At 36.5% G+C, this 20,347-nt stretch overlaps 3 protein-coding genes and 2 pseudogenes across 4 annotated transcripts in view; 2 read left to right on the top strand and 3 right to left on the bottom strand.

Moving 5' to 3' along the window:
* The window catches only part of LOC125812626 (probable 20S rRNA accumulation protein 4), a 77,536-nt gene that overhangs the window by 43,888 nt on the left and 13,301 nt on the right, over positions 1–20,347 (bottom strand). The window lies entirely within an intron of this gene.
* LOC125812631 (protein SLOW GREEN 1, chloroplastic-like) lies at positions 3,209–8,614 on the top strand. Its single transcript, XM_049492123.1, has 4 exons — positions 3,209–3,648; positions 6,979–7,125; positions 7,673–7,753; positions 8,361–8,614. Exons 1-4 carry the CDS (start codon positions 3,298–3,300, stop codon positions 8,544–8,546), a joined length of 765 nt encoding a protein of 254 aa, XP_049348080.1. The 5' UTR covers positions 3,209–3,297; the 3' UTR covers positions 8,547–8,614.
* LOC125812672 (purple acid phosphatase 23-like) lies at positions 9,588–12,598 on the bottom strand (annotated as a pseudogene).
* On the top strand, positions 13,037–14,438 carry LOC125812671 (violaxanthin de-epoxidase, chloroplastic-like; annotated as a pseudogene).
* On the bottom strand, positions 14,685–20,034 carry LOC125812670 (tRNA(His) guanylyltransferase 1-like). The gene is made up of 9 exons (XM_049492161.1): positions 20,020–20,034; positions 19,448–19,555; positions 18,133–18,389; positions 17,375–17,506; positions 17,238–17,282; positions 16,556–16,725; positions 16,313–16,398; positions 15,429–15,533; positions 14,685–15,052 (listed from the first exon to the last, which is right to left on the bottom strand). The coding sequence occupies exons 1-9, from the start codon at positions 20,032–20,034 to the stop codon at positions 14,900–14,902; spliced, it is 1,071 nt and encodes a 356-aa protein (XP_049348118.1). The 3' UTR covers positions 14,685–14,899.

Below are 20,347 nucleotides of genomic sequence, written 5' to 3'. Positions count from 1 at the left end.
ACTGAACTATGGAAACCCACCAAAGGACTGTCACTAATCGACCTGGGATGGGATATTTTCATAGCAAAATTCAGTTTGCTCAAAAACATACAGAGAGCACTACAAGAGTAACCATGTCCATATTGGGAAACTTCCTATCGATAAGGAAATGGGAACCAAACTTCGTCCCATAAGAGTCTACCATTTCTCACAATGCCATTTGGATTAAACTTTCCCAATTACCAACTGAGTTCTATGACAGAATCATACTTGAAAAGATTGGTAGGAAGTTAGGTGCACTCCTAAAAATTGGCACTTGCACTTCCGCCACACTAGAGCATGTTATGCAAGAATATGCATCTAAGTCCCAATAGGCGAATTGTTGCGTCCAAAAGCACACGCAAGTGCACGTGGTCACGCAAGTAGTACAACGACTCTTTCGAGCCGGATTATCGAACCCAAGGGACTTCAAATCAACAAATAACAACTTTGTTATGTCTAAAATAAATTTACTTATGTGACAAACAATTTTAGAAAGTCGATTATAATTACTAAGTTGAACAATCTCAAAAATTAAGTACTACAATCAAACAGTTTCAAACAAGAGAATTTCACAATATGGGAAAGTAATCCAGGGTTGCAGCATAACCCGATTTCCGGCATAATATTAATTTATCCTAGCATTCGACAGGCTAATCTCATTATGAATTTGCAAGGTTCATTTTACGATCATGATCTCCCGACCTTTGATCGCCTACCACCATCGACAACCTAACTACATCGTTGAGCGGGGATAGGCATAAACCGATGGCAGAGCAATAAGATATCATCTTGCATATTAATCAAGCGCGGTATATAGGTATAAGACTATCCTATATACGAAACACTCTAACTTTACTCTAAAATGAACACACTTCCCACATTCTTTGGTTTATCCCTTTATTCATCTTTCGAGTTCAAGAGCAGACAACGAGTTTATTTTAATGTTGATCATGCATTAAAATAGTTAAACAAGAATGTAAGCATAAATCACAAGAAAACCTATCTCATGCTAGAAACAAATACTAATATACCATTAATCGTAGCTACAACCCTAGAATAAGAGACTTTAGCTACTCATAGAACAAAAGATCATCAAGTAATGTTTATGGATCATAAAAGGGTTTACCAAAATGAAGGAGTAGAAGAAAAACCCTAGAAAGTGTTAGCCAAAACGTCCAAATCAATCTGCTCTCGTCTTTTTAAAAACTGGATAATAATAAAAATAACACACTTAAAATATTTATAGTCTAAAATAAAATACGTGGCCAATTTCTGGTGTCCAGGTCCACGACGCGGACTTGTTCCCTCGCCTATAGTTGCGCACAGGTGAAACCTCTCCGCGACGCGCTCCCATCCCGCACTCCACTGTTAAGTGGAGTTCCTTTTCTGCACACACGTATCAGCTCCGCGACGCGGAGGTGCTTCCTCATAGTGTATTCTCTAGCTTCTTGGCCCTTTTTCTCCGCAACTTTGTCATCTATTTTTCGACCTCTGACTAGGTGCCCTCTTTTGGCTCGTTCTTCTTTACTTTTCACCCTGAAACATCTAATCATATTGGTTAGAAGAATCGACATCAAAAGACTCTCAAAACTTAATTCCGACAACGAAAAATGCTCTCAACTAAACTATATATGGAATTAATTGGTTATTAGGCGCGCATAAATAGCCTAAGATCACGTACTGGTAAAAAACGATTAAAATTGACGGCCACCTTCAGAAGGTATTGTACGAAGGAGAAGGAACATTATGTACTGGGTGTGGGTGAGTTGGTCTAGAGGAAAGAGAACACGCCTAGTCACAGGTAAAATTATTCGATGCCAAGTCAGGTAAGTTCTGCAACCCCCTCCAATAAATTCTAATAATTTTACTTGCTCATTTTAGTATTCTACTAATGAATCCTTAGGTAAACGTAAACAATGGATAGAATCAGAAAACAACAACAAAGCAACAATAATAAAGAGCTCAAGCACCTTGAACTCAAAAAGAGGCAAAAGCATTTATGAGGATGGTCCATACCTGAAAGAAAATGCGTCTTCTGCAAAAGGAATGGATTCCCCCAACAAAAATACCCTCCCCTCTCCACATTAACTACTAAGGACCCCACTACTGGTATTAACTCAATTATTGTCCCTAAAGCCATGAGTGACTTTGCATCTCCCTCGAGGGAGAAGGCAACCGTCGCCACCATAACGAGTACCCTCTCTCTGCTGCGGGAAGTAATCATCATAATCTTAGTCCAGATGTGATCATGGACATCGCGTCAATTAACTACAACGCTCCAATAATCTCTGTCCAGATGTGACCATGGACATCGCGTCACTAATAGACATAAGAAATATGAAAATCAATAGAAAATAACTTTAACCATAGACATACCTCACAACATTATAAGGGAGATATCGATACGATAATGTATGAAATAATCAACTGACATCCTAATGGCCTTCATAGCGGGTCTTACTCATTCAATAATTTGTAATTTTTACAAAAATTCGTGTGGTATAAAAAAGAATTTTACTTTAACATACCTTAAATATGGACTTAAATAACTTGAGATAGATAATCAATTTTCTTTCGATAATCTAGCATAACATCGATATATTTGTTTCTTCCACAAAATCCTTCTAGCGTTCTATTCATATATATCTAGAAGCACATTTTATGTCTCTTATGTTCTCTAAAGCTTAATTTAATACATATTACAGATTTATTATATTGTTATATGTTATAAATAATAATAAATAAAAAAATATTGCTAATTTTCTTAATTATTTATTGAAACGTACTCATTCGACTATTTTTTGCAAATGGAATCAATTCAACCTACCTAGCCCCAAATTTGAGAAGAGTACCTTAGCATCAATTGATTATATTCCCATAAACCCCTTGAAGGTTTATGAGAAAAACCAAGACTTATTTGAGCACAACTTTCAGATGGAGTAACCTTTCATTTTTGATGTTCTTCTTCTAAGCAGCTGCTTCTCCTACAGTGCTACTTGCTAAAATCGTTTCTTCAATTGCCACTAAAATCCCACTTTGCCTACACTCATCAACCCTCAATCACAACTCAAATGTTGTTCAACTCGTTTCCCTCAAAACCCTTTTTCTTCCTCCCCTTTACAGTCCCAAAACCCTGACTACTCTTTACCCCAAGCTCCAAGCAGCTTCCAAATCCCAAAATTCAGCTATTTTATCCTGCTCTTGGAAACCCCAGAAAGGAATTTCCAAGTTTTTCAGTGAAAAGATTGTTTTTTACTTGTTGGGTCATTCTTGTTTATGGGTGTAAGGGCTAAACGTGTATTGTCATTGCCACAGCCAGTTCAAGAAAGTAGTGTTGTTGAGACCCAAGAAGGAGATAGTGAGGAAGAAGTGATGTGTATGAAGTTGTTGGAGAAGAATCTGAGAGATGTTGATGCTTTGAAGACTATTGTTAATGTGAAGATGAGGAAAGGGAAGACTAAAGAGGCTTTGAAGTATGTGGAGAAGCTGATTGAGGTTCAGCCTAGAGAAATGGAGTGGAGGCTTTTGGAGGCTCTTTGTTATGAGATGATGGGGCAGTTAAGTAAGGCTAAGAGGTTGTTTAAGGAGATTTTGAAGCAGAAGCCTCTCTTGCTTAGAGCACTGCATGTATGGTTCCTAAACCCTGTTGTGTTTTAATGGAATTTCTATTGAAATATCCTTAGATGCTTCCTTTTTTTGGTGTGTGTGTTTATACACTCGTTTATATTGCATTAACATCATGTGTGAGTTGAGGAGGATTAGATAATATTTGTCTTAACTTTTGAGTAATTCTTGTTAATGGTTGTTGTTAATGATGATATTGGATGTGCTTATAAAACATTGTTGAGTGTAAAACACTAGAGGTCGTGTAAATGTCTTGTGTAGAACTTTGTGCATTAAGGGTGTGTTTGGTATGAAGGAAACCGGAAAATGTTTTCCAATTTTCTCATGTTTGGTTGGGCTAAATGTTTTGGAAAATGTTTTTCAAATCAACTCATTTTCCTCAAATTTAAGGAAAATGACTTCTCTTCTAAACTTAAGGAAAACATTTTCCAAAAGTCTCTTCCAACTTCAAATTACAATTATTTTTTTGTTGAAAAAATTAATTTATTTTGTCCCTATCCTCAAACCACCCCCAGCGAACCCCCCCCCCCCCCCCAAAAAAATATAAAAAAAAATTAAAGCTTGTTTTTAAATTCAATTTTTTTACCCTACCCCCACTCCTTCCCAAAAAAATATTTAAAATTATTTTTAAAATATATTTCTAATTTCATTTTTTTATTTTTTTACCCCCCACCCACTACCCTCGCCCCCCCCCCCCCACATCAACCCCACTATCAGCCCCAACCCCCTTCAAAAAGAAAAAAAATTTAAGTTTGTTTTTAAAAAATATTTTCAACTTCAAATTTTTATTTTTTCATCCCGATCCTCGATCACCCACCCCCTTCTCCGGTCACCCCCCCCCCCCCACCCCCATCCCCAAAAAAAAATTGAGTTTGTTTTTAAAAAATATTTACAAATTCAAAATTTCATTTTTTCACCCTACCCTCGACCCCCCACCCACCTCCTACCCAGCCCCCCACCCACGCACCCCTAACCCCCCCCCCCCCCCCCCCCGCAAAAAAATAATAATTTAAGTTTGCTTTTAAAAAATATTCTAAATTTCAAAATTTCATTTTTTCATCCTACCCTTGACCCCCCCCCCCCCCCCCGCCTCCCACACACACACACAAAAAATTTAAGTTTTTTTAAAAAAATATTTTTAATTTCAAAATTTCATTTTTTCACCCCTAGAACCCCCACCCACCCACCCCCTACCAGCCCCCCACCCCCTTCCCCAAAAAAAAATAAAAAAATTCAAGTTTGTTTTTAAAAAATATTTTCAATTTCAAAATTTCATTTTTTCACCCCTACCCTCGACCCCCACCCCCAAAAAATAATTTTAAGTTTGTTTTTCAAAAATATTTTCAATTTTTCACCTCTACCCTCGACCCCCCCCCCTCCCCTTTCACCCACTCCCTACCACCCCCACCCCCCAAAAAAAATTTAAGTTTGTTTTTAAAAATCATTTTCAATTTCAAAAATTATTTTCTACTCTAGTAAAAATAAAAGATATTTCTCAAAAATATTTTTCATTCATAAATCAAACACTAAAAATCTTTTCCGGAAAATATTTTCTACTCACCAACCAAACATGAGAAAATAAGTCAAAAATCAACTTGTTTTCCAGGAAAATATTTTCTAGGAAAACATGTTCCATGGAAAACATTTTCCTTCATACCAAACACACCCTAAGACACTGAATGGCAGACCTAACAACCACTATGTGTTTTTTTAATTCCTTTTCTTATTGTTTGTTGTGGTGTGTGCTGGTTTGACTGATGCAGCTCCATTGAGTCAATGATTCGTTTAGTTATGATATTTTGTGACTGTCAAATTCTGCATTGGAGAATGTCAATAACCTAGTACTTATTTGGATATCTGTTTTATGGTTTGAAGTCTGAACATGGATTCTAAATTATGTGGAAGTTTCTGCTCTCTCACGATAGATGTTGGATATGATATCCATTTTCTTTATCAAGTCAATGACATGATGGTCACCATATCATCAGTTATCCAGATAGTAATTGAGCAATGTATTATTGTGAATTGATATTCTGTAAACACTTAGAAGAAGGATCATGTAGCTGGCTGGAATGCCTTGGTCTATACAGTTTTTTACATGACTAAAAAAATACAGGTATTTGCCTTGGTCTAGACTGTTTTACATGACTCAAGAAAAAATCCAGGTTTTGTTCTTATCTAAACTTGTAAAATTCACCAGTAACTACATTTGAAGCCCAAGAAATTTGGTAATGTTTGTGTAAAAAGCTGTTTTCAAATGGATAACCATGCAATTGCTGAAAATCCGGTCTCTCTGTTGAATTTTTCAAGTCACCTTCGTTGACTTCTTGTTCTATGGATGTGGCAATACTTGGTTCCCATTGATGTGGTATTTAGTGGACTTTGTCCTTGATAAACTGATGACTGAGAAGGAATGATTGCTCCAGAAGCCCGTCGGCTTACTGGTGGTGCTAACCATGTTCTTTCTGAACACTAGGGTACTACCTGGTGTAATGAAAAATCAATGCTCAAGAAACACATGATGAATTATTTTAGAATTGTGCACTTGTATGAAGGCTATCATGATGTTTCATATAAGGTACGCTTTGATGCATTGTTATTAAAATACAGATCAAGCTTCCTTGAGAGTAGCAGTTCTACATTTGTCAGTTAATCTATAGTGTTATCTAACTTTGGATCCTTAGGGTTTACTATGCCTTCAAATTGTTGTTTCTTGTATAACTTTAGGCTATTCAGTTATATACTTGCAGTGGATGCCAATCTGAGATAAGAATATTTTAAGTTCAGTTATGTCATTTTCAAAATATCATTCCTATTGGAATGAAGAAGCAATTCTTTGAAGGATAGCTACAAATTTTCAGCATGGAGGAGGAGAATAATTTAAGTGCAAACATATATATCTAAGCGGTGAACTTTGTAAGTAACCAGAATCAATAATGTATCTGTATTAAGTGATGACACTAATCAATTTGATGCATCCTGGATAAGTGTATGATGTGTGTCAGAAATAGTGGTGAAATTTTAGGTAGTTTTTTGTGTATTTCAAAACACCACTGTCCTACTTGTTTGTCACAGGTATGTCCAGATCAAGGAGGAGTCCAGGCAACAAAGAACAGGTGTCATGCTGTTTCTGATTTCTTCACTATTTTCTCTTCACATCTATAATTGAATGGGCATGCAATTTAAGGCAATGAGCTCGAATATTTTGCTTATGTTTGCTTGACCCATAGTAACTTGTTATGCTTGCTATGAACATTTCATTAGAAGTAGAAACATCCCTTCTCAATTATTATAAGCCTTTGCTTATTAAGCTTATCTATTGAATTGTTCCAGGGTTTAGCAATGGTGATGCACAAAAACTTTGAAGGTCCCGCTGTTTTTGAGATGCTAAATGGTGCTCTAGAAGTTGCTCGCCAGGAAAAAAGAGTCAATGAGGAAAGAAACATAAAAATATTAGTCGCACAAATGCATGTTGTTAAGGTAATGGCTTGAAGTACACCTGCTAAATCTGATTTCTTTAGTGTGACATTTATCTGTTACATCAAAAGGAGTTACTCAACTCTCATGAGGGGCCATCTAAATCATGATATCCTCCCACTATTAGCATATGTTTTGTAGCTTGTCTGCTGTAACATCTTATGCCTAAGTCGATGCATTAAGTGTAACAGAGATGTCTACCTTGTTTGCTTTATAATGATACCATTGGATATCCCTAGAGTCTGATATAACATTGATGTACAGATTGGAAGAGAGGCAGTGTAGTTGGGTAAATGGTGAAAGTCTGGCCACTTGCATGATGGTCTTGTCTTGCGGGTAATAGGTTGTCCGAGCATGTTGCCTTTTCTAAGTTAAAGAGGTTGTTTTTGTCAGTGAAGGTCATGATAGCACCAGTTCTCTCCCTCATGGTCAATGTTTTGATGGTTAGAGGACCCAGTTCCAGCTAGTTCTCCCCTATCTATTTTTAAAAAGGTAGAATAAAAAATGTTCAGCCTAGTTCTCCTCTCTTACATTCATTCATGTCTTGCAGGGTGAGTTAGAAGAGGCCTTACAAAAGTTTAAACTTCTCGTCCAAGAGAACCCAAGAGACTTCAGGCCTGATCTGTGCCAGGTATTTGTGTTCTGTTTTTCCACGGCATATTACTTTATAAGCTTCAGTTCTTCTTGAATTGTAAGCTTTCGAAAAGGATATGTTAAGAATAAGCAAATTGTAGCTCTGTTAATCAGCTTAAATTTCTGGCTAAATGTTTGTGCATCCTTGTATACTCGAGTGGCCCACTCTAATACTTTAGAGCTTTTGATAATTGATCTTGTAATTTGATCAAGGTTTGAGATTGAACCCCATGGTTCACATATTATGAGATTTGGTAATACACTAATACTGTGAAGAATGATGATAAAATGCTGTTTAATATGTACTCTATGCAATGCTTGATATACTCTGGATTAGTTTCTAGGTCACTGATAAACATGGTCTCAGGAAACAAAAGATTTTAGTAATTAAATGGATGGCAAAGCAAGTTTATTGCATAGTGAGGAAAGGCGGATGCATGGTTAAGCAATAACCATGTGTCATGCATATGCAACAAGATTTGCTCTCGAGTGTAATTAATTCCGATTCATGTGATGATGCATGTGTTCTAAAAGCTTAATGTTGGGGCAGTCAACCCCAGATATTTTTGTTCTTGAATCTTACTGTGTTTGATACTTGGTGACAGGGAATAGTCTACAGTTTGTTGGACAAGAAGAAAGAAGCCGATGAACAGTTTGAGATATATCGAAGTCTTGTACCCAAAGAATTTCCTCAGAGAGGTTTCCTTGATGATGTTGTGTTGCCTGCAAAGACAAAAACTAGGGAACAACTTGAGAAGGAGTTCAAGAATGAATTCTCTTACAAGACATGAAAAAGTCATGCCCAATTATCACATTTTCAACTAGGCTTATCATGACTGGATGGTTAAGGGTATATGGAGGGGGTGGTCAGAGGGTAGGATAGAATTAAAAACACTGCTAATGTAGACATACAATATAGTTGAAATATGAAGTTTAGTCTCCCTTGGAAGAGGAGTGAAGTTCTAGGACAGTACATTTTTGTGTTATCTCTTCTGTTGATATTTCTTGTCTTTGGTAATCGAGAAATCCCCGTGGTCAGCTGGCAGTTCTAAATTCAATGGATAATTGATCCGCTCCTCTTAACTCTCTCCAGTTAATCCTATATTTCACTTGTCGCGCTCTTACCCTTTGATCAGAGCTATGCTCTCTGAGGTAAAAGAATTCTTAGTTTGTCTCTACAAATAAGAAAGCAGGAGTTCTCAAATATGCTTATCCATTCTTGTATTAATAAAATTACTAGACATGGTGTTACAATATAATGTGCATATTTTTTAATAACAATTAAATAAATTGCTCAATTTAAATACAGCTCCCTACAAACTTGGATAGTTTTTTTATATCAAGAACAATATAGTAATCTAGACATGCTATAAAATTTATGACAAGGTTTTCTCAAGGATTATTAAAGCATGAATATCATGGAGTTTGTGATTTTCATGATTTCATAGTTCACTCTTCAGTTATAGCTAATTTTGATATGTTTTTACTTGAGTCGAGTATCTATACCAAATACTGATTCATGAGAAACGTGAATTGTTTTAGCCACTATGGTATTACATGGGATTGAAACATATGTTTAACCAACAAAAAATTGATATGTTTTAACGCCCACCTGACAATTGTTTACCTAAAACACATTACAAAGGTTGCATATAGGAATTCGCTGCTAACAACATCTCAGTAGCATGATAACTCTAGTTTAACAACTTCCAATTGAGTACTCAATGGTTGCTGAGAAGGCCAATGAGGAAAATTATGTAACAAATTAAGAAGAGAGGATACTCGTGCAGCTGCAATGTTCCAACGTCACTGGTATTGATGGACTCAACCTGCTATCCTGTCTTCAGTATCAATGCAATAACACAGTTGTTAGAACAAGAAATAGAGACAACAACAAGAGATTTGTGACTCGTGTACTAAAGATATGACATCGCAAAAAATAAAGCTAGCTATAGATGGTTGCAACAACAGTTACTAACTGGACTGGAAGTCCTTAAAGAGATTTTACAAAGAAAAGTAGAAGAAACACATAGTTCTAGTCACTACTATGACACATCAACAACTTGATGATTGAGATTTCAGACTTGTGTACTAAAGATATGATAAACGCGAAAAATAGAGCTAGCTATAGATGGTTGGTTACATGGTGTAGAACTGATAGTTAATCATTTAGATCATTGTCTCTCTTTTATCTTTTCAAGAGAATCATGTGAAGATATAGATGCAACGTAACGATCACAGTTTCTTATATAGGCCATAAAGCAGATTTGCAAGAAAACTTTCATCTTGTCTGAAGTTAGTCTTAGAATGAAAGAAGTAGTTTTGGAGAGTCCGAGCAACATAGCTAGTAATAATAGGGTATTTTAACCGTCAAACTCTAACTGTTCAATAGACTCCATAACTACTTCACTTTATTAGTATATCACCTTTGAGTAAATCCATAGTTGAAAAAGAGAATGTCCATATATAATCACCTTTGAGGTAGATGAAAGGGTACCTTTGAGTCAACAGAGCAAGTATGAGGTTGTCCTACTATGTATATTTGATCACCATGACTGTTTTTACGATAAATAACCTGATTGCGGTGCCAAGTCCACAACGCATGAGTTGAATTTACCATCTGCATCAGTATGAATGGAGAAGAAGAGAGTGTTGAACGAAAAATAAAGATCGATGATAATGGTAATAAAGACGAAGGACTAAGTTAAGAGTGTCGACATGTCTATGGATCAGATGATAAAACACCTAAGCAAGTTGATACACAATCAACGCGATGACTTTTTTTTGTTGCATATGTTTCCTTTCAATCACTGCCTCTAGAATAAGAAAAGTAAGTAATACAGTTGAAGCTCTGGCTTTATACCTCCAGTATCCCGTGCCCCGAAGCTGCTCTCTCTATATGCACTCCATTCTGGTTGTCTATCCCAGCAAAATTTTCCTTTGGCAGGTCCACTGCTAAAGTTCATGTGACATACACCTCCAAATTCTGGAATGTTGTCACCTGGTGAAGGACATTTACCAGGATCATCTGCATGATCAGCGTCGACTTTCTCAATATTACCACCATCTCCGACTGTTATGTAAACAGGACCACATGGATCCAAAGTATAGTTGTAGACTCGATTCATTCGCTCATATGCATGTACCTGAGATAAGTCCTAATTGAAATTTTCTCAATCATTAATAGCCAGGATTAGGAGTATATTTCAACTTACATGACCGGAGAAAACTATATCAACGCGATATGTATATAGCATTTCTTCCATTTCCTGCCTCATGCACTCAAATTCTTGGTAGTGCGATGAATAGCTATTGTACCAAGGAGAATGCCATGCAGCCACCAGCCAAGGAGTCACGCCACGATCTACTTTTTCCAGATCATGCTGAAGCCAAGAATACTGAGCACCTGATATCAGTTTTTAAAAAAATACAGAATTTAGTAAGATCAGTAGGCAATAAGCTCACATATTTGCAGCATTATCTTTCTTTATGCAAGTATACCTCAAATATTAGAAGTTAACACGCAGTGAATTAAGCAATTTAATGACTTACTCGTCTGATTATAGTCAACGTAGGCTCCTAGCATGATGAAATGGATTCCTCCGGCATTAAAAGAGTAGTAAAGGTTACTATTAGAGCCAGATTCCTTTGAAGGAACAGAATATCTTGTCAAATACGATTGGAATGTGAGCCCTGCTGCTTGAGGTTCGATCTCATGGTTTCCTTCGATAACCATCATTGGAACTCTTGAGATTAACGGCTCCATAAACCTGAAACTCCAGTTTATTCAATTCAAACTTCTTCTCCGAAGCTTTTAAGCTTCTTTTCCATTTTCTAACAGTTCATTTTTCTGTCTCATAGGCATATATAATATGATGTTTAGCAGATTGTGGTTCATAACCACAATGTGTCTATTTGACAAAAACTCGGTGAATAGTGTAACTAGCATCAACATGAACCTCACACCTGAAACAGACAATTGCATAGAGCTAAAAAGTTTTAAAAGACTAAGGAGATTAGTTATGTGAGGAAAAGAATAGATGACCTTCCCCATCCATCCCATCGAGGTTGAAATGTTTCTCTTATTGGTGCATCTGGAAACTGACAAGAATAGCATGAAGCTCCTTTACCACCAGTGGTAAGGTATTGATTCGCGTAAGTTAAATCTCCAACCATCAATATCATGGAAGGATCATTCATTATGAGATGATCAATTGTTGTGGTTGTATTGCTTGTAAGACCTAAGTCACCAACAACTGCTATTCGTCGTGGATACTTGTTAGGTGCAGGCAATGGAAAGGTCTCAAATTCAAGTTCATCACTCATTGCTGCTAAAGAACTATCACCACACTAGTAGTAATACTTTGTTTCAGGTTCAAGACCTACAGAAGAAAAGAAATTACTTCATTGCAACTTATACATCGTTTTATTAATCCTACACGTCAAAGACTCGTAATTCAGAGGCAACCAGAGCCATGTACACATATATTCAGCTTCCAGTATACTAACAGAACTAAGAATAGTGAAAACATTTGCAAAAATGTGTTCTTTTCATAGACATGGATCTCAGTTTGAATCAGGAAAACAGAAAAAGAAGACAAGTGAGCCAAGGGAACATATGAAGCGGCTCGATGCAGATAACCTTACCATCAATCTTCACATGATGAATGATGCCAGAAGTGTAGTTCCATAGCCCTTCAAATGGATACAATTGACTGTAAACAACTGAAACTCCATTTTGCTTCATTGTGTACTTCCCACTTTCCTTCCCATACCATACCTCACTTGCCACTGTTTTCAGATCGTGTGGAGTCACATTTAGACCAATCTGAGCTTCACCTAAAAGCAATCACAGACTACTTTATAACAACTTCAACACAATTCCTATATTGCAATTGGTATACATCTTGATCTAAGATCTCTTAAAACCCATGGAAAGAATATAATAAAACTTGACTAAAGGAAACCAACATAAAAGGAAAATAGCATACAACCATTCCAGAACCAAAAATCCAAAAGCAACCATACAACAAACATTAATAAATCTAAGTTGTATGGAATGACAGTGTAAAATGTGTACATGCTCCAGTCAGGGAGGATCTAGGAGGGGGCGAGGGTGTTCATCCGAACCCCAACAACAACATACCTAGTATAGTTCCACTTAGTGTGGTCTGAGGAGGGTAGAGTGTACACAAACCTTATCTCTACCTCAGTGCTGAGGTAGAGAGGCCGTTTTCGATACATCCCGACTCAAGGCAAAATCAGTCTTGGAAAAGGCATAATGAAAGTACAATAGGCAATAGATAGTAACAAAAACAACAAACAGGAACAAAATAGTTCTAAACAAAATACTACAACTAAAAATCTACATGAAATAATATATAGATTTTGAATCCCCTAAACACAAGACTAGAGGTTGGCTAAGTGGTTTAGCGGATTCAAAATTCACCTCGAGGATCTAGCAATTTAACCACCCTCTTACATGTTTAGTGCAAAACATTTACCTTAAATTTACTTAAGTAACCAGATTGAATAAACACTATTACATGTTTTAAAGGTTAACTCATTAAGGGGTCGTGTGGCAGAGTGTATTAGATAAAATAATGCATGTATTAGCTTTGTGTATTACTAGTACCTTGTTTAGTATTCTTTTTCCCGAACAGTGTTTGACGCTTGGGAAAGGCATAATTCTGATGACATACGGTTCTGCTTATTAGTTATAATTAATGCTTATATAACACCGGTTTCAACGCTGAAGAACCTTAGAGCAAAAGGATTCTCAACCTTGAACTGCATGGTGACAAATTGCGGGCCTCAGATATTGAACTGTCTACTGGATCCTAACTGTAGGAAGGCACTTCAATGCTTGAACAACTGCAGCCCTGTAGATCAGGTATGCAATTATCGCTGTATTGCTTCATATGAGAGAAAATACCTGGAAGAGTTCTCTCTCTGTGTACTACAGAAGAATAATTGTCTTGAACTCGATGCAAAGATCCCTGAAAAGCCTGATGTGACTCCAATGGCAGAGTTTCGAGGGGAGAAATTGTCTTCTGAAATTGCTGAAGACCTCTTTGTTGGTTGGTTAGGGACATTGGAATGGAGTTGGCGCGTTGTAGCAGGGCAGAATCCAGCTTATGATCAATTTCCATGCCAGTACCAATTATTCTATCGGGGAAAAGCTAGAGGATCATTCTGGTATGAACCAGTTTTCCAGGTAAGAACACTTGAAGGAGACCTTGTCTGGAGAAGGCGTTAGTATAGAGTGAAAAGAGGAAAAGTTACCGGAACATTTCACTTCAGTGTATTGGATAATGGAGTTGTTTCTAACGAGTTCTGGACAATTGTGGATGTTTCTGATGATTTGAGCTGGGGTCTGTTCCACTATCATGGAGCTGCACGAGTGGCGGGGCAGTCATATACTGGGGCAGTTCTTGTCAGCCCAGATGGACAATATCCAGCTGAGAAGGAAAAACAAAGGTTGATATCTGCATTGGATAGATGTGGTATCAAAGAGTGGGAGCTATTCAATGTTGATAACTGTTCATGTGAAAATGCACCATTGGGGATTCCAGATGGCTCAAGTCTGCATTCTAAAATTCAAGTCAATGAGCAGACACATTCTTCAGTCTAGGAGCCTGCATTTTTTTGTTAAAAATGAATGTGTTATGTATAGTTTATTGATAGGTCAATCATGTTGTAACATCCTGTTGTAAAATTATAGTGTTCTCAATGCCAAGTGCTGCCATTTACATAAATTTGAGGGGTACACCACGCAATTATCCTTCGATTTACCTTCTTTTCTTTTACTTTTCCTTCTTGTGATGAAGTACTTTTCAAAAAGAATGGAAGGCAAATTCTCCAATTATGCCTGTTTTAGGAGTCCCCAACTGTATGCTAAGAAGATGAGAACAAATATATATAGAATGTGATACAACACAAAAATCTTGTTTACTAAATGAACTTGAGTGAACTGCAATATACAGGAGAGTTCTGTTAGACAAATCTCTAAAAGAAGAAAAAGAGTGAAGGGAAAAAATCAAAATCAAATGGCTAATCTACATATTTGACAAAGTTTGGAACTATTTTTCTAATGTGATTAAAACTGGATATGGTTAATAACTTAGGTAGCAGCTCCTCAACTTCAAGACAATCGAAGCATTTTATTGCTATGGGGCCGTAAAATTGTTAGCAATGATTCCTCCTCATCGAGTATTCTTGGATGTTCTTTCCAAAAGCTCGTCTCAATTATGTTACAGTGTTCAACAACTACTCTGTCATTTCCTGTTGGTTCATCCTGGGTTCAGAAGCAAAAAGTAAAAGTGAATACCCACTCCATCAGTTTGATCTGTAATAGAAGTCAAAAACAATGGCACTTGTGTTGCAAATGAACTTATGTACCAAGTGTAGCTTCTGAAATACGAAGAATACAGATGAGGCCAGGACCAATTTAGATGAAAACATGCTCATTATGGAGTTAATTATCACATTAATGACAAGAACCAAAAAACACGGTAAGGTACTATATTTATGTTACACACAGTTTATTATCCATATGGTGGTAGAAGCCTAAAACTAAAGGATACAGGCTTGGTATACAATATCAACAAAAACAACATAAAGTACTTCAAGCAAACATAACATCTTCAGCACAGAGAGAGGGAGAGATTTACTCTGTCCCGGAAAACAGAGGACCCCATCCGAAAGATAATTGGCAACGCATTGTAATCAATGCCAAACTTGGCAAGCAATTCATTTTTTTCTTGAGTTTGAGTACCCTGCAGAACAAAAGGGTTAATGTGGTCATTGGAATATCAAGATTACTCTCAATAGTGAAACCTGCTTGCGTATGATCGGAACAGGATGAGAGATATGCACTAACAGATCTACTTTATCAAGGTCAAATCAATGCTGACAGTCTAAATTAAGGTGCATAGTTGATTTCTACAGAATCAAATTACAAAAAAAAATATCCATTTACACTATTATGTGTCACAATCATGTAGATGAGAACTTTATCATTAGTGATTGAGGCTTCAGTGCTGTTAGAGTTCACATAGTATGTCGGCCTATGCTTTTAACATAATCTCATCTTTGTGAAAATCTCAATTTCTATAACTATGTTCCTCCAAGAGATACATGCCCGGAATAGTGTTCAAAAACTAAGTGATAGCTTGAACAGAAATTTTAACTGTACCTTTCAAAAAACCTAAGTGCTTGCGATGTGCTAGGCTCAAATAAGGAAACTGCAAAATCGAGAAGAAACTTAAAGAAAAGACTAACTATATGTATTTTCATTCAGCTTTCTGGCTATCAGAACTATAAGTCAAAAAATCACACCCTTAAACACAAAATGTGTGATGTCAACAAGTATACCGATACTTCCACCACTACAGGCTGCAAGACTATTTTCTTCAAGGTGCCTATGGCGTAAATAAGATTATCCAGAAGATTTAGACAGAAAAATAATCCATAGAATCACATATTATAATTGATCATGCTGCTACATCTAAAAACAAGAGACCTGCGCCATAAATTAAGGAATGAGATACCACACCTTCAGAGAGCTTTGTGCTTCAGTTCTGCTCTTTCCAGACTTAACAAGCAGCCAGAAACAAGTATTGTACTGATTGTTTATGTGACCTACAGGTCAATATATTGACATAAGATTGTTAAAATGATACAATTCATTCTTTAGCTTGCCAGCAAGAAGAATAGGTCATAAAACCCAAATTTCTTCATATAACCAGATTAATTTGCTTGAAATTCTTATATAACAAATAAGATAGGGAGTACTCACAATCAACTTGTCTCCAAGCCAAGTAATCTCGAAGAATCTCAGATGATGGATAGCAAACAGATTGTCCATCAAAATAAGGTGGTTCTTTAAACTCTTTCTCAGGAAAAAACTCTTTCCACTTCATCACATACATGGAAGAGAAAAGAGATACAACAGCTGAGACGATTTCACTGAAATGATGATCATAAGAGCAAGTCAATATAACTACATCAAATATAACCGACAAAAAAAGTCAATATAAAAACATTATGTAAACTAGTTGAGAACGGCCCTCATACAGTTGCCAAATAGACTCTACCCTGAAACTTCAACAAATTAATGAAAAAGCTTTGAGAAATCGTTGTATGTAGGAGATTTACTACAAATGCAAAATATTCTAGAAGGGAAATTCCACCATTCAGACAACCAAGCATTTTATAGGACACGTTCTGACAAAACTCACATTGCGCACAAGAAATGAATTTGCAGGATCTTTTAGCATGTTGTTCACAGATAATTGCACTATGTTCTTGCAGGTTGGCAACTGCAGCTGAGTGGTGTCAAAATAATCTATATGCATCATGGATTCTAGAAACAGGAAGAAGAATTTGCTTTTGACCTTGAATTGGTTCCCTCCTAATATGAGGTTTTAGCTAAACACTACACTTACCTAGGAACTTAAGAATGGTGATGAAAGAGTTACCTTGACCACCTCTGATACAATAGAGAATCTTTCTTCAAAACAAAGCTGAGAGAAAAATTGATCTCTCAAGATAAAAGATAATAGGAAAAGGAAAAGGTATGTTAAAAGTGAATCAAAGATGTTAAATGAACTAATACCTGTATTCATCACTCATCCCATATGCAAAGATAATGTCCTTAAACATCTCCAGCAAAGAAACCGCACAAGAGTTCATAAGTTTCAGTGCCTGTTCATCATTTGGCTTCTGAAAGCCATTATCTTCACAAAACCTACAGTGGATCCCATCAAGATCATGAAACCAGCAAGTCCAAACTAGATTTTTCAAATTACATGCTCAATATTTGACATGACTTTATACTTGTGAAATTACATATATATATTTTATAAACGTGTATGCATATATTACAACTGTGCACTTGTGTCTGACATTTTTTATGGATCCGGAATGTTTTGTACAACTTCACTGTTGTTTCCAGGTCATAATAGAAAATTATCTTGGGAAGTGCTTGGAGTTTTTTCTTTAATCCGGAGGTAGAAATCCAGACTTGATAAAGAAAATAGGCATATAAGAAAAACCATCTCCCACTGAAACATGGATTATATTATCCAGAAAAGGCATATTACCTACAAAACTTTTATGCTTGATGAAAATAAGAAGCAAGAATAATGCCACATCATTTTGACATGAAACGTGGGATTTGAAGCAAAACGAATAATTTAGTCTAAAGAGCATCACATACAAGAGAAAAGGTATCAACTGGAAAAGGGAAAAAGAAAAAGACAAGCGCAATTAAAAATCAACAAAGAATGATATCAACACTTCTTGGTAAGTCGAGCAAAAGGTCATTAAAAAGTAAAGAGAAGACCAATTGGCAGAAATAAAGGCATAAATTACCTGTGGAAATGACAACCGTCTACCCGGACTACAATCCAAGTAGATAACATCAACCTGCTTTCAAATTGGAAAGACCTCAAATACTCGGGTTTAATCTTGTTAATCCCTTCAGCGAGCGAACCAAGTTCCTCGGTAAGGCATGTGTAGTTATTCCAGAACCTTTTTGTTGCTACATTTTCTGAGTGAGCTATGATTGCTTTCTTCCTTGGTCTTTTAACAGGAGTGCCAGCTTCACGGTATTTCACAATATCGTCCACCTGTGTTAAAATGGATAATATAAATTGTCAAAGTGGACATGAACAGTGGCGGAGCCGGAATTTTCAATAAGGGGTTCAAAATTTGTAGAAATAGACAGACGAAGTAGTCGAAGGGGGTTCGACATCTACCATATATACATAAAAAAATATTTTAACCATGTATAAATAAGATAATTTTCCGCCGAAAGGGGTTCGAACCCCCTCAGTATAAGGTGGCTCCTCCCCTGGACATGAAGATGCATGATATGAAGTATCCACGTATAGTGATGAGCAAACTGCATCGCATATACCTCCTTCTCTTCCCTTCCCACCCCTATAGGTGGGGGTGAGAGTTCATGGTTTAAGCATAGAGCTTGGGTCAGTCTTTTTGTGATTGAGAGGTAAAATCTAAACATGAAAAGAATATGTCTACTTGCCGCAAAAGAGTCCTTTAATGCACATGCCATTTTTATATCAAAAATATAAGAGTTACACATAACTGCTCCATGAAAAAGCACAACAATAGGATGACCTTAACAAGGCTCAGACTGTGGAGTTCAATTACTACTACTCTTACTCATTTTTAGGTGTACCATTTAACTGTATGAGTACACTAACATTTTAATTTCAAGTTAAAGAACCTGCTAAATTCTACCCCAAAAAAAAAACATTTCTCTAAGATTATAGGGCTAGGTTTACTTTTTGCAAGAAGGAAAGAGAAGAATTTAGAACAAAAAGAGAGAGTGTGTGCGGTCCTTAGGGTAAGTTTGTTAACAAAGACGGACAAAAACAGAAGTGTCTTCTCTCTTTCTCTCTCTCGTTCGAAAAGCCAGCAAAACCATTTCTTCTGCCTCAATTTTTTTAATACTTAACCATTCTTAAAAAAAAATTCCTAAAACAAATCTTCCAAAACAGAAAAGCACACACATCAATTGTTTTCAAAACAGTGTTTTTCATATCCAAATGCCATATTTATCTATCTTTCAAATCTAAAAAACAAAAAAAGGGATAGTGGCACATGCATCACATGCATATACCAATATATACTCTTCTAGGAGAAGGGGGATGAAGGTAACTACCTTTATCTTGATGGCACAAGACCCTTGACGAAAAATCTGCGGAAGGTCCTTGTAGTTGATACCAAACTGCTGAAAGAGTATTTCAGTTTGCTCCTGCTTTTGTGTTCCCTGCTTTTGTCGAACACTATTAAGCCTCAAGTCTAGGGTTCTTTGAGTCCAACCATAAATTTGAAAATGATTGTTTAAATGCCTTCAAAAGTAAGTAGATCCAAACTATAAAAATGCAGTTAATCCTACCATGGCCCAAGCTATTATTGCAAAAATTGGTGAATACAACCATCAATCATTAAGAATTTCATCTTTGGAGCAAAAACAAGCAAGATGAAAAAGTATGAGGGTAGAAATTTTTTTTCCCCTTGAGCACCGTTTTGATACAAGAAGAGAACCTAAGGGGAAAGAAGATATAAACAACTAGGGAGGTCATAATTCATCTATAACGATATTGTAAGGAACACATCACATATATGAGAATTGACTGATTGAAAGCATATTAGACAAGGTAGACTCAAATTCCAACAGAATTGGAAAAAGATTTAAAGATTGGAAAATGCTTTTGTACATTCTTTGAGTACAGATGGAGCACCCATAGCCTAGTAGTCAATGAAGTGGATTGAGAACCATGAGGTCTGAGGTTCAAATCCCCGTAGATACAAAAACACTAGGTGATTTCTTCTCATCTGTCTTAGGCTCCTAGCCTTGGTGGGCAGAGTTAATTGGCTAGTGGGAGGTGGCAGGTATCCCGTGGAATTAGTCGAGGTGCACGCAAGCTGTTCCCAGGCACCAGGGTTATCAAAACAAAAAGTACAGATTGAGAAAAAGATATATATCTTGTGACTTGACCTATAACTTAGAATCTTCAGTCCAATCCAAAATTTGGCTCCAAGTTTACCATTTGTAACA

Source organism: Solanum verrucosum, unplaced genomic scaffold (assembly GCF_900185275.1).
Source record: "Solanum verrucosum unplaced genomic scaffold, falcon-dt-bn FXZP01000275.1, whole genome shotgun sequence".
Lineage (NCBI taxonomy): Eukaryota > Viridiplantae > Streptophyta > Magnoliopsida > Solanales > Solanaceae > Solanum > Solanum verrucosum.
Note: the sequence above shows the minus strand (reverse complement) of the source record. Positions and strands in the feature narration are given on the sequence as shown.

Coding starts and splice junctions, on each gene's coding strand:
- LOC125812631 (XM_049492123.1), top strand. CDS start 3,298: ATGGGTGTAAGGGCTAAACGTGTATTGTCATTGCCACAGCCAGTTCAA. Junction 3,649..6,978: donor TCTTGCTTAGAGCACTGCAT/GTATGGTTCCTA, acceptor GAATTGTTCCAG/GGTTTAGCAATGGTGATGCA. Junction 7,126..7,672: donor CACAAATGCATGTTGTTAAG/GTAATGGCTTGA, acceptor CATGTCTTGCAG/GGTGAGTTAGAAGAGGCCTT.
- LOC125812670 (XM_049492161.1), bottom strand. Junction 15,534..16,312: donor AAGCACAAAGCTCTCTGAAG/GTGTGGTATCTC, acceptor TTTGTTCTGCAG/GGTACTCAAACTCAAGAAAA. Junction 15,053..15,428: donor CCTCTGTTTTCCGGGACAGA/GTAAATCTCTCC, acceptor TTCTGAACCCAG/GATGAACCAACAGGAAATGA.